General features: G+C 46.7%; 1 protein-coding gene across 7 annotated transcripts in view; it reads right to left on the reverse strand.

Annotated features, from left to right (window-relative positions):
- Positions 1–1951: 1951 nt before the first annotated feature.
- FGR (FGR proto-oncogene, Src family tyrosine kinase) overlaps positions 1952–14219 on the reverse strand; it is a 68014-nt gene continuing 55746 nt past the window's right edge. For all 7 annotated transcript variants that reach the window (XM_087970694.1, XM_087970693.1, XM_087970696.1 and 4 more), the window contains 5 exons: positions 11568–11747; positions 9438–9514; positions 9078–9231; positions 6992–7123; positions 1952–5382 (listed from right to left, as the gene is read on the reverse strand). In XM_087970694.1, the coding sequence (XP_087826820.1) occupies positions 5171–5382; positions 6992–7123; positions 9078–9231; positions 9438–9514; positions 11568–11747 (755 nt within the window). In that variant the 3' untranslated portion in view covers positions 1952–5170. The remainder of the gene's footprint in view (positions 5383–6991; positions 7124–9077; positions 9232–9437; positions 9515–11567; positions 11748–14219) is intronic.

Genomic DNA, 14219 nt, shown 5'->3' on the forward strand with positions numbered 1-14219 from the left:
GCAAGGATACTGTAAAATCTCCATTCCCTCCCCACCCCACTAACCTGCTTTCCAGTTCCGTTCTCCTGTGCAGGGCAACAAAAGAAGAATCAGCTGGGACTCAATAGGAGGCAGAGAATAGATGGGGCAGGGCCAGATGTAATACCAGTTATTACATCCTGTGTATGAAAAGTCTATCCTATAGTTGCAAGGCCAACCCACATAGCGGTTCTTAAGGATGGTCCTTCGGGTCTCTCTGCTTCTGGATCAGTGGTGGGATTCAAAAGTTTTTACTACTGGTTCTGTGACCGTGGCATGACGTGGCTTGGTGGGCATGGCGTGGCTTGGTGGGCATTGCAAGGGAAGGATCCTGCAAAATCCCCCTTCCCTCCCCACCCCACTAACCTGCTTTTCAGCTCCGTTCTCCTTTGCAGGGCAACCAAAGACGACCCAGCCAATCAGCTGGGACTCGAGAGGCGGAGAATTGATGGGGGTGGGGCCAATCAGAGGTGGTGTTTGCCGGTTCTCCGAACTACTCAAAATTCCCACTACCGGTTCTCCAGAACTGGTCCGAACCTGCTGAATACCACCTCTGGACTGATCCCCATTCTTCCCCACTGTCCGATTCTGCTGCTTGTCTGCACAGGCTGCTGGTGAACCACAACATGTTCAAAGGAATGTTTTCTCAGAATTAACTGTCCTAAAGATGCTCTTTTTTTCCAGGTGGCAACTGGACTTCCTTGTTTTTTTTCCTTTGAAGAAGTTCCACTTCTCGTTTGTTATTGAGGGTATACTCAGAAGTGAAAAAAAGAAAAGAAAAAAGGAAGCCCAGTTGCCTCCTGAAAAAAAAAAAAAAGAGCCACTGGGACAACCATGATCTTGATGACTGAGAATCTCTAGACTCCGAACGACTAATTTAATGTTTCCCTTGGCTCTATAATCTGCAAGGGACACACACGGATGACCAAGCCATGGTTTTATCATTGTTTATCAAATGAATTGGTAAAGCATAAACCAGGGGTGTCCAACCTTGGCAACTTTAAGACTTGTGGACTTCAACTCCCAGAATTCCTCAGCCAGCAAAGCTGGCTGAGGAATTCTGGGAGTTGAAGTCCACAAGTCTTAAAGTTGCCAAGGTTGGACACCCCTGGCATAAACCATGGTTAATCAACAGCAATGGCTGGGCTCCCGAATTATGTTGAGCCCAAACCAAGCATCAGAGAGGTCTGCAGAAGAATAAAGGAAATTAAGATGGCAGCCAGAAGGTAACTGAAGTCACATGTACCAGTAGTTCCCGACTTATGACACCAATTGAGCCTGAAATTCCCTTGGCGAAGCAAGACAGTTAAGTCAGTGTTACCCCATTATACGACCTCTCTCGCCATGGGAGTTAAGGGAATCACTGCAGTCGTTAAATGGAATCATTTAAGTCATTAAGCGAATCTGGCTTCCCCCATTGACTCTGCTTGTGGACATTCACCTGGGAAGGAGGTTACAAATGGAGATCACATGACCCCAGGACAGTGCTATTGTTATACCTGCCATTGCCAGAATTTTGATCATGTGACCATGGGCTCTGAAGCGTGAACGCTGATCATAATTCACTTTTTTTCAGTGCCGTTGTAACTTTGAACAGTCACTAAATCAGAGGTCTCCAAACTTGGCAACTTTCAGACTTGTGGACTTCAACTCCCAGAATTCTATGCTGGCTGGAGAATTCTTGGAGTTGAAGTCTACAAGTCTTAAAGTCGCCAAGTTTGGGGACTCCTGCACTAAATGAATGGATGCAAGTGAAGGACTACCTGGGATGGATTGGGATTTTAATCATGTTCTTATTTTTTTTTTCCCCACACACTCCCCCAGTCAAAGAAACCAAACTGCGGCCTGGGATTATATTCCATTCACCTTTGCTCTGCTTTTACTACTCTGAAAACAGACCTGTTCCACTTGACAAAGATCCATACCCAGCCTCTCTTATTACAAAGGTTTATTTCTTTTTATGTACAGTATTTTTTTTTAAAAAAAACAACATTTTATATATAGCATAGAAAGGGGCAGCTCCTAGGCATCTGAACAACAATTTTAAAAAAAATCTCTGGACAGGGCATGTTTATTTAACCATATGCTTTGCAGGTTTGTGCATGCTCAATATCCATAGATTTCTCTTCCAAGCAATGGCACTTGAACAACCCATTCGAAGCTGGGCTGGGTTGCTTCTGAACATTGTCTACTATAAATCATCAGTGGTTACCCCCAAAGATTCTGCCCCTCCCTTTCTCATCCTGGGCTTGTCTGCCCACATCTCCCGGGTCTGCTGGCATGGAATTTGTCTACCTGTCCTATCAATGAATCAACCTTTTTTCAAAGGGCTTTTAAAAAACAGGGTGTGTGTGTGTGGGTGGAATGTAAATTACTACATTTCCAGGATAGGAAGCTTAACATGATAGCTCCCCAGAAGTGCAGGAGCTTAGATAGTACTGATGTCTCAAGAACCACAAAGGACTCTACAAAGAAAATCATGGTCCTTAAGCAAAGAGAATATGGTTAGTGGGATGGACTTTGCTTGCTTCACTGGAAGGACCCCACTGAATGGAAGCCCGTGGCAAGGAAAGGATACGGACCTCCAACTCATTTACTTGCTTCCTCATTGTCAGTGAACTCATCCTTCCCTCTGCCAAACTACATCATTTCAGTTCCCAGAACCCTACGTTGATTTAATCGTAAATCTCAAGGTTGAGAGAAGGTTGGAGAAACCCAAATAAGTTGCGTATATTCTAGTGGCGTTGCTCTTCAGCATCATGGGCAGCAGATGGCACCCTTGGGCAGCTGCCAACCTTCTCTTGGTCTAAAGGAGGGCTGTCCAACCTTGGCAACTTTAAGACCTGTGAACTTCAACTCCCAGCATTGCTGGCTGGGGAATTCTGGGAGCTGAAGTCCACACAAGTCTTAAAAGTTGCCAATGCATGCTGAGGTTGGACATCCCTCGTCTGAAAAGTCCCATGGTGGACCCTCTCATCACAAACTGCTTGTCATTTGCTTAGCAATTTATTTATTTATTTTTTTGCTTCTTGTTATTTTGCTGAGGTGCTAAGGAATAGCTCCTGCTGCCTGTGTTCCCTCTGCTTTTTCTCCGACCCCCGTCCATCCCTAATAAGCCATACAGTGACGATCCGTCCAGAACCATGATTGAAATAAGCAGTGAAGATTATTTCTCAGTAAATCTGCATAGCTTTACTATCAGCCCAGTGCAATGTGATAGTTCAGTTGTTTCAGCAATTTCCAGTGTCTTGGCTGTATTTCAAATTACAGGGAGAGGTGGAAATGAAAGGAAACTCATTTTTTCACCCCCCTGGTTCTATGGCAGTCTTCACTGTAGCTGTTTTTAGACATCTACAACACTGATCTTCTATGTTTCCACTGAAACACTTCTTAGGACAGTTTGGAGAACCAGTGGCTCTCCAGATGTTCCTGGACTCCAACTTTCAGTGGTCCCAACTAACAGGGATCAAGGGTGATGGAATTTTAATGCAACCCTACTTGGCAGGCCACGCTCCAATATTCTTTGATTGGTATTGAAATCACCGCTTCCCTCCCCAAATTATGGATAGGGTCCTATGAATGAGCTGTGGCAGATTCCTCAACATGCCTGCCAGGGTTCAAGATTAGAGGATTCTTGTGCAGAGGGAGAAAAAAGATTGTGGGTGAATAGCTGGGATATGGATACCAGGGAAGGCAGCTGTTTCCTCCAAATTTGCTAGGGCTGTTAATTGCTGGCTAGGAATTTTGGACACTGCAGTCCCAGCACATCTGGCAAGGAACATTTGGAACGGCTTCCAGTTGACAAGCAAAAATCATTAATTTTCAAGGGATGGTGCACAAGCCCCCATCTGGTAAGGCGCGTCATCTTATTGTCAGAAGGCACCATGTGGCTATGGAACAGACACTTCACAGTTCCACAGTAATCAGCTCAGACACTCTCTCCTTCTGTAAACAGCCTCCAGAGCCATTTTGGCACACACCTTTCCTTTACGTTGTCGTAGACAACCCTGTCTGCTTCCCTTACGCACCAGCGAATTAGGGCTGTGTCCCGACCCATCTCCTTTCTTGAAGTGCAGCCCCCAGGGTATCATTTCAGAGCTAAGCTGACCCTCTCGAGAAAAAGGCTGACATTGATTGATCAACCTAGTATCATGGATTCTTCCCACATTCATTCTCCTATCATAGTTGTTAACTCAAAAGCTTTCAGACATGATATCCAGATAGTACCAAGTCACAAATTGAGAGCATGAGGGCCAATGAGGAAGGAAAAGAAAAATTGGGCCCATTGTCCATATTATGGCCACGTCGCAGAATGGGAAGGAAAGAAATCCAGATCTTGCAGGACTTAAAACGTGCTTATCAAACCCAGATTTTTTTGGCCAATGGCCTAAGGACAGTCGGGAGTTCCGCCGCAACTGGAACCCATCATATCTGATGCCATGAGACTACAACTCTCAGAATTCCCAGCCAGCGTAGCCCTTGCAAGCTGGTGAATTCTGAGAGATGCAGTCACAATATATCTGGAGAACACTGGCTGCAGTTAACTTCATTGTGCAAATTTCTTCATGCTGTGGCCCTGTAGCCCTCCTGTCTTTATCCTTGGAGGCTGCATCAGGGTTAGGGAAAAGGTGCATTCAAACATTTGGGGCTACAAACCCCCCCCCCAGTGCCTTGTTGTGGGCTGGAACCAATCGGGCCGAAGTACGAAGGCTCTTCAGAGAACCCCAGGGGAACTTTTAAGGGCCAAAGGTTCTCCAGTTATCACAGAAGTAACTTAATTAAGAGAGGATGGACTATTAAAACAAACAAAACCCCTCCTCTGGCCATCTACACCCTCGACTCCTCATCATCTCCATCTTTTTTTAAAAAAAATCTCCAAAAACTAACCTGGCATCTATTTGGGATGAGTCAGAATTTTAAAACACAAAACCACAATGATAAAAAAAGCAAGGTCACTCCCCGCCCCCCAAAGGAATAAAATTAAAATGAAAAAGAAAGGAGTTCTAAGCCCAGTTCTACAAGGTGGGACCCTCAGTCCCTGGCCCTGGAGAGGGAAGAGATTTCTGCTGTGTGTCCCAGCTTCCCACCACACTCGTGGGAGGTCCCCCACCCGTGAGGGCAGGGGGAGCTCTCCGTGGTCACCATCCATCGGTTACAGTTGGTTGTCTCCTGGCTGATACTGAGGCTCTGTAGCAGTGAAGTAGTCTTCTAGAAATGACTGGAGGTATTCAAAAGTGTGGCGCTCCTCAGGCTCCTTCCTCCAGCACTGCACCATCAGATCGTGCAGCGATGGAGGGCAATTCCCAGGACAGGGCATGCGGTAACCCCGTTCCACTTGTTCCAACACCTCCCGGTTGTTCATGCCTGCACGAGAAGAACACGACAAGGTCAAGACTTGACGGTGGGAGGGCCCTATTGTGAGTCTCTAGGAATCCAGGGAGCGCTAGTTTGGGATGGTGGTTAAAGCAGCAGCCTAGAAACCGGGAGACCATGAGCACTACTTCCATCTTAGGTATGAAGCCAGCTTTGGACTAATCGTTCCCACTCAGCCCTAAGAGGTGAACAAGGGTACATCAATTTTGAAATTGTCGCCAAGGCACAGAAACTCGTAGATTGGCATACGAAATTAAAATCAAGGAAAGGACCTGTCGTGCCCCTGTCGGAGTCTGAGGAGGAAGATGAACAGTTGACAGGGAGTGTGGCTTCGTTGGCTGTGGAGGAAACCAGGGAAGGGCAAAGTCTCGCTGGGCAGAGCAGGGGAGAGGTAGAACAAGGGAGAGGGAGTTCAGAGGAAGACCCAGGCCCACCCCCTCTTCATCCTAGGGCACGCAGGGAGGAATGGAGAAGAGAGCAATATGGGTTGCATGGCTTACGGGGGAAGAAAGGGCACTGATTCCCTTCATTAGCCAAACCTGGGAAGAGAGTTTAAAAGAAATGCATGCTGAATGCGGCAGCTGTTGGGAGCAAACGTGAATTTATCTTGTGTTGACTTTGCTTATCTGTGTTCCCAGCGTCTTCCCAACCGTGATGAGTTATTGCCGTGCCTTCATGTCTGGAATTCTTCCTTCTGGCCTGTTGGACTATTTACCTCATTTTGCCTTGATTAGACTTATAATTACAGTTTTTGTTGACCACGTTTTGGAGTTGATTTTCTGCAGCCAAAGGCTGTTCCTGGGAGAGTTTTTCTCCAGCAAGAAGGTAACCAGGACATTGGGGGCAAAGTTGGAGCTAATAAAGGGACTCCTACTGATTATCTGACTGTGTTGCCTTTGTGCCACACCCTGGGTCATAACAGGACCAGTGTGCACAAATTCACAGGCACTGCAAACAGATTAAATACCACAGGGACATAATCCTCCGCAAAATTTGGTAAGTCAAGTTACATCAAAACGACAGGATCAGGATCAGAGCAGGGTTGGCACAACACACAAGCATGCAAAGTATGTGGTCCCCAGACCCCAACAGAATAGGGGTCTAAAATTTGGCCTTTGGGAGGGATTTTCCCAGAGTTCGTGAAGTTCTGAGAGGCAAAAAATATGAGCTTTCAAGAGCCACTTTATCTCTTCTTTAGCCTCCCAACCACTTCTTCACACAAATCAGGTCAACTCTGAATCTGGGCCCCAATGACTTTAGGAATACACTCCTCAATCGGCCGCATGAATTCTGGGGTGGCCTTCAAGGCTGTAGAAATTGCTTGGTCATCAGCTGAACCAGGAGCTGATTCCTCAGTGTTTATCCAATAAATAACGGCAGATTAGACTCAGATAATACCTCATACAAGAAGCTAAAAGCTGGTAAAACTGCAGCAACTGCAATCACTGGATGTTGAACCCAACCCAACCCAACCCAATGATGTTATGGTTTAATGGATTACGCAAATCAAAGAGCAATTCTATTTGAAAAGAAGGTTTCTGGCATCAGTAAATATTGCCACAGTTCATCTCTAGGCTAAAGGAAGCCTCTGCCACCTCACCTGGGTATGGCACTCGACCCTTGGTCACAAGTTCTGTCAGGAGGATGCCGAAGGACCACACGTCTGACTTGATGGTGAACTTGCCATAGAGAGCGGCTTCTGGAGCTGTCCACTTAATGGGAAATTTGGCACCTGTTGGCAAGGAGGTGGAATTAAGTGGTTAAGATCGTACAGAAGGAGATGCCACCTGGGTGAGAAAGGCTCCTACTTTCTCCACGGTGGGAGAAACATCACTAGTGAATTTAAAATGGACTTCTTAGCACAGATCATACCAGCCTCCCCAGCCAGGGGTGGAATTCTACCGGTTTGGACCGGTTCAGGTGAGCTGGATGTTAAATTTACACCTGGTTCACCGAACCAATAGTTGAACCGACTGGCTGGCCCCACCCACCCTGCCCCTCCCAGGAGTCTCCATGTGGCCCGTTTTAGATGCAGGTAAGTGTAAGGTCCGCGCGGAGCTCTGGGAGGGCGAAAAACGGGCCATTCCGGAAGTTCCGGAAGTCCAGAAACAGGCCTATTTCAGGCTTCCAGAGGCCCTCTGGATCCCGGAGGCGGCCATTTTCACCCTCCCAGAGACCTGAGGGAAGCCTCCGGACGTTGGGGAAGGTGAACAATGGCCAAACCGGAAGTTCTGGTAGGCCACGCCCACCATGGCCACGCCCATTCGGCAACCGGGCAGAGAACCGGTTGCTGGGATTTTTGAATCCCACCCCTATCCTCACCCCTCAAGAAACAGAGTCAGCGAAGAGAAAGTGTTCTTAATTTATGTTGTCAGAAGCCTCAAGCAGCAATCTGGACAATCAAGGAACCAGTCCCTCTGACCAGGAAGCCTTGGAAGGGGAAAGGCTAAGGTGGCAGCGCAAACACGCCAACCACTGTTTTTGCTTCTGAATGTGAACTTCCTGTACAAACAATTCAGAAAATAACTTTTCTGCCAAGTTAGCAGCCCTTGTGAGAGAAAAATCACTAAAAAAAATCATCTGTAATTGGAAGCTCTTTGTGGACTTTTTTGTTGTTTTTTTGCAGGAGATGGAGAAAAATAAATTTTTGCCATATGGATTTGATGATTGTTAAAATTTAAAAAGAGAAAAAAAAAATTTAATTTCCCCTTTTCTTTTTTGGGGAAAAAATATAAAGTGTCCATTTTTCCCCAAAAAGAAAAGAGGAAATTAATAAATTTAAGAGTCAAAAAGTAATAATTCTCTATATCAATGGAAGAAGTCCGAAGTTATTCTTTTTATATGTGTTTCTTGTCCTTTTAAAATACTTCCCCACACTTCTACCCCTACTCTCTTTTTACTCTATCGTTTCTTTGGATTGCTAATTTACGTTGTTTTTTATAGGTATGGTATGTTTTGTAAAATGTAACAGCCATCTGGACTCTGAGAATCCAGTTTCACGTGGCTGACATTGGGCTCTAGGCTGAAGTTCAGCCACATCCTTCCAGATGTTAATGACCTTTGTGACATGGTCCACTTTGGAAGTATTACTGATTTTCCAGTTCTAGATTCGCTCCTCCTACTGCAAACTTCAGACTGCATCTAGAATATTTTATCCAATTCTGAGGCACCACACTGCAGGAAGGATCTAGATATGTTTTAACAAGGGCTTCTGAAGGTCATTTGGTTGCCAGGGGGAGCATTGTACAGATGCCATTGCTCAGTGAAATTGTTTGCCTTTGTAAGAGAAGGGCAGGCACAGCCGTGAGGCGGAGTCAAGACAGTGATCAGCCTAGAATTGTTCTCTTCTCACAGTCTAAGCCCAACCCCTCTCGAGTTCCATTGACTCTTATCTGGTGCAAATTTAATGCTGGCCATTCGTTAACTAGATCCTTGTGTATAGGAGTGAGCCATGAATAAGATTAACTGGAGCCTAACAAGTAGTCTGGCTTCTTTGTGCCTGACAGCCTTGCACAAAGAAATCCGCAGCCCCAGTGTGGCACCTCCTGCTAAAACGGCACCAAGAAAAGCTCCCTCTTCCCCAGAGCGGAGACAGCAGCTGCCAATCAATGGTTAATTGCACAAATAGCTTCGCCCGCTTAAAGGTGACTCTTTCTCCTGCTCCGGGGTGCCCCTGAGAGTTTTACCTTGGCGAGCTGTGTATTCATTGTCTTCAATGAGGCGGGCGAGGCCAAAGTCAGCAATTTTGCACACAAGGTTGTCGCCCACAAGGATGTTGGCAGCACGCAGATCCCGGTGGATGTAATTCATTCGCTCAATGTAAGCCATTCCAGCTGCAATCTAGATTGTGTGCAGAAGCAGAAAGGCAGGGATGAGATCACACGGGAGAGTTAATCATTGCCAGCCTCCTCCTGTTCTCAATAGATCCTGGGCAGCTTTCGCTCCCCTCCCCTCCCCCCGCCTCTCCAACAGAGTCAGAAAACGATGCTCCCTGTTTTCAGACAGACTGGCCACTGAGGCTGGCCTCCTCCTGCCCACCGAGTTACCTGTGCTGCCATGTCCACCAGTTGGGGCAACTTCAAGAAACGGCCGTCCCCGTCTTTCAAAAAATCTAGCAAGCTACCTGTAGAAGAGAAAAGGTGGGGAGATCAACAGGGCCACTTCTTGGTGGGATCCTTGCACTACTGTGTTAACCTGAAAATATCTTGAAAATAAGCCCTACGGTGTGTTTTTTTTTGCGTGCACCATGTAAGCCTTATCCCCAAAATAAGCCCTACTACTCAAGCACTTGTGGCCACCTGCCCATTCTATTTGGTTGCTTGTGGTGTTGTGGCCATGAGGTGAGGTGGGAGGGTGAAGTTGCCCCACGCGCCCAAGGCCCCTGCATGTAGGCCATCCACGCCCCAACTCCTGTCTTGCCTTGTGTGGCTGCAACGCAGCAGGAGGCCAAGTGATGCACTGGGGCTACAGCAATGAGGCAGGTGCCGGGGCATCAGTGGCCTGGCTGCAGGGGCCCTGACTATGGGACATGTGAGGCAGCTCCACTCCCCCACCTCGCCTCGTGGCTGTGGCATTAACACATCACTCAGCCTCTGGCTCCATTGTAGCCACACAAGTAAGCAGATGATGTGGGCCGGAAGACACACAGAGGTCTTGCTGGGTGGGGCTGCTAGACCCACTGCCGCAAGGCGAGGCAAATGTCATCTATGGCCTGGCTGCAGGAGTCCTAAGGTAAGCCAGTGCAGGGTCCATGGGGCAGCTCCACCCCCCACCTCACAGCAATGGCACTAGCATGCTGTGTGGCCTCCTCCCTCACCATGAGCAAGCAGAAGAAGTGGGCCTCCCCTATATTCTTAAAGTACATGGTGAAAAAATAAGACATCCCCTGAAAATAAGCCCCTTAGTGTTTATTTTGGAGCCCAAAAGAAAATAAGACCAGGTCTTATTTTGGGGGAAACATGGATATAATACACTTGCAGCAGCGGTCTATTGGCTGCTTACTCCTGTTCCTGTCTGTTCTTCTTAAAACAAATTATTTGTGAAGGATATGGGATCTGTGCATCTGAAACAAAACAATGGAAATCCATTCCCCAGCTCTCTAAATGCATCAGGACTACAGTTCCCATCAAGCCCTGCTCCAGAAGTTTAGTAACACTGGATGGTACCAGGTGAAGCTTGCCAAAATGGCTGGTGTGATGAACATGGAGGCCACTAAAACCTGAAATTCAACAGCTGGATCTGCTCTTCAGCGCCCTGAATTTGCCCTTCCTGCCTGGGATGGAGATCTTATCCCTAGGCTACTTTAGGAAGGGGAGGCAGAAGGAAGGAGAGGGCTTAATGGCCCAGTGCCTGCATAAGGATGAAACTGGAGCACAAACTGTTTTTACGATCCTAAAATTTCCATGGGACCGACGTTGAAAGAAGGATGCTGCGTGTTCCTTTGCAGGATGCCAGGTTCCCATTCAATTGTAACAAAAAGAAATTCATTATTTTAAGGCACCTGATAGAAGATGAAAGGGATACCTGTAAGCAACCTGAGGCTCATAGATACCATGCTACCTATGTTGTATCACTTTCCCTTTCTTGAGACAGGAACATACCAGTCTATCTTGGATAGGGTAATCTCAGAGGAGAAAGTGGTTCATGGCTCTCCCCGTGCTCCTGCTGTCTCCATCACTCATTGATAACACAATATTCCTAACAGGTGCTCTTCCATCCGGGTTAGTGGGTGGGTTCTAGATCTGCTTGATGTCAGCGGACCTACACATGGCCTTCATTCTGAGTCAAACGTCTGAACCCTGGGCATCTTTCTGATCCTAACCCCGCGAGCTCAGGTGTCAGTTTGGTAGCCCTGGGTGGATATTCAATTTGGAGGCAATTCAGTCCTTTATCTTGAATCAAGTCTCCCTAAATTGACTCTCATGTGGACAACTGTCTTCGCTGAATATGCCCAAGCCCTTTCAGCGTCTGAGAAGAAGGTGCTCGATTCGGACGATTTGGAGCACACAAATTCAAGCCATTAGGATCAAAATTTCCAAAGTGACTCAAACCTACTCGATGGTTCAATTGAATCAACAGCTCCTACTTCACCCAATCCACAAGGGCCTGCTGGTTGGCCCCTTTGCCACCCACCCATCTAAAGGGGTGTGTGTGTCACCGGAGGCAGCTTATCTAACCTTGGGTCATGAACTCAGTAACAATGTAAATGGGCTCTTCTGACACCACAGCATACAGTTGCACCAGTTTGTCATGCCGTAAGCGCTTCATGATCTGGGCTTCCTCCAGGAAAGCTTCTGGAGACATGGTTCCAGGTTTCAGCGTCTTCACTGCCACTTTGGTGGTGCCATTCCAAGTGCCTGCAACCAGCAAGGACCAGGGGTCAGGGTCAACAAGGATAAAGACAGTAGGGTCCCAGACCCCGAGGCCCCCCTCACCCCAAGAAGTCCAGGTTCAGCGTCCTCCAACTCGGTGTCCTCCAGATGCATTGGGATGCCAATCCCTAAAACAGAGCTCCCCAAACTTGGCAACTTTAAGACTTGTGGACTTCAACTTGAAGTTGACTTCAACTTGAGTTGAAGTCCACAAGTCTTAAAGTTGTCAAGTTTGGAAGACCTCTGTCCTAGAATATCTAGCCAGCAGGTCTAAGCTGGGTCTTGGAATTCCCACCAATCATCTGAGGAAGCACAGAGTTAGGGACAGCTGACCCGAACAACTGAAATGAGATGAACGACAACAAAAATGAGATGAGGAAGGAAAGATGATGGGACAGGAATGCCTCCACACTAAGGACTTCAATTCAGAAGAAGTCATTTCCCATAGCTGACGTTTTCCTGGCTATGTGGTGGCCGAGGGGTGAAGACGCTCGCCTCCCACTTGGAAGGTTGAGAGTTCAATCCAAAGTAGCAGCGGAGATTTCTCTCCTGGAGTGCAAAGGGAAAAAAAAAAACTGCTGAGAACTCCTCGTGGTGTCAGGAAGGGCATTCATGCTCAGCTTCATATCCAGTTGTCCTGACTATAGGTAGTCCTTGAGTTATGACCACAACTGAGCCCCAAATTTCTGTTGCTGAGTGAAACACTTTAAGTGAATTTGCTCCATTTTACTACTTTTCTTGCCATAATTGTTAAGTGAATCATTCCATTAGTTAAGTTATAATACAGTTGTTAAGTGAATCTGGCATCCCCATTGACTTTGCTTGTCAAGAAGGTCGCAAAAGGTTGGATCATGTGACCCTGGGATTCTGCAACCTTCATATATGCCACTTGCCAAGCATTTTAATTGTGATCACATGGCCATGAAGATGCTACGTAGATTGTAACGGTGAAAAACAGTCGTAAGTTACTTTCTTCAGTGCTGTTGTAACTTTGAACAGTCACTAAATGAACGGTTGTAAGTCGAGGACCATCTATATACTCTGAATTAAAGGATTGCAGGCTTGTACAAAGAGAGTTTATGTGCATCCTTCTTAAGGTTCAGTTTCCAAATTGGTCTTCTTCTAGCAGGAGCTACTCTATGGGTTGACTCCTTTTTAACAGATGCAACAATTGTGCAGTTGTACAGACAACTCTCAACTTAACAACCTTTCATTTAGCAACTGTTTGAAGTTGCAATGGCGCTGAAAAAAAAGTGACTCAGGACCAGTTCTTGCAATGATGACTGTCACACCATCGTGGTCATGTGATCCAAATTAGGGTGCTTGGCAACAAGCATATATTTACGATGTTAATAGCAATAGCAATAGCACTTAGACTTATATGTTGCTTCACAGTGTTTTATGCCCCTCTCTAAGCAGTTTACAGAGTCAGCGTATTTGCCCCCAACAATCTGGGTCCTTACCTCGGAAGGATGGGAGGCTGAGTCAACCTTGAGCCTGGTGAGATTCAAACTGACCAATTGCAGGCAGCCAGCAGTCAGCAGAAGGAGGCTGCAGTACTGCACTCTAACCACTGCACCACCGTGGCTCATTAAAGCATCTTGGAGTGATATAATCACAATTTGGGACTTTCCCAGATGGCTTCTAACAAGCCAAGTCAATGGGAAAAGCCAGATTTGCTTAACAACTGCAGTTATTCGGTTAACAACCAAGGCAAAAAAAGGCCCTAACTCACTTAACAACTGCCTTGCTTAGCAACAGAAATGCCAATCCCATTTGTGGTCATAAGTCAAGAATTTACCTGTATGTAGGATACCTCATGTTAACTAACACCAAATAACTCATTCTCTAACTGTGGATCTTAGTAGACCTGAATCCTTATTATTAGGGGAGGAAATGTAAAAGTAGCGGGGGAAATAGAAATGTATGTCATGGAAATTGGCACAGCTGATTGGCTGGTACCTGGACTAGGAAATTCTGCCCTGCAGTATTTCCTATAGGTCTTGCACTTCCAGTCTATGGGAAAGGAATATATGCCATCTCTGATGGGAATAAAGATACGTTCATTAAGTCCAATGATAGCCACATGCTCTGGAGAAAAGATGTGGTTGCATTAAAGAGTTTCAGGTGGCGGTTACACTCCTGAAAGCTCTAATGTAGGGGTCCCCAATCCCCGGTCCATAGACCAGCACTGGGCCACAGCACGCCACAGACCGGGCTGTGCAAACAGGCGAAGCCCCATCCGTGGGATGCAGGCAGTACATGAAACCACGCCCACTCTGGTGCGTGGAAAAACTTCTCTCCGTGGAAGCGGTCCCTGGTGCCTGAAAGATTGGGGGCTGCTGCTCTAAAGCACCTTCTTGGAACTGAATCCAATGTGCTACACAGCCCTAGTGCGATCCCCTACACGAAACAGAGAGGTAAAGATTTATATTCTGATGCAGTGGTGGGATTATT

Source organism: Notechis scutatus, chromosome 8, assembly GCF_049901735.1.
Source record: "Notechis scutatus isolate UNSWTSFEM ecotype Mainland chromosome 8, rNotScu1.2, whole genome shotgun sequence".
In the NCBI taxonomy this organism is placed as follows: Eukaryota; Metazoa; Chordata; class Lepidosauria; order Squamata; family Elapidae; genus Notechis; species Notechis scutatus.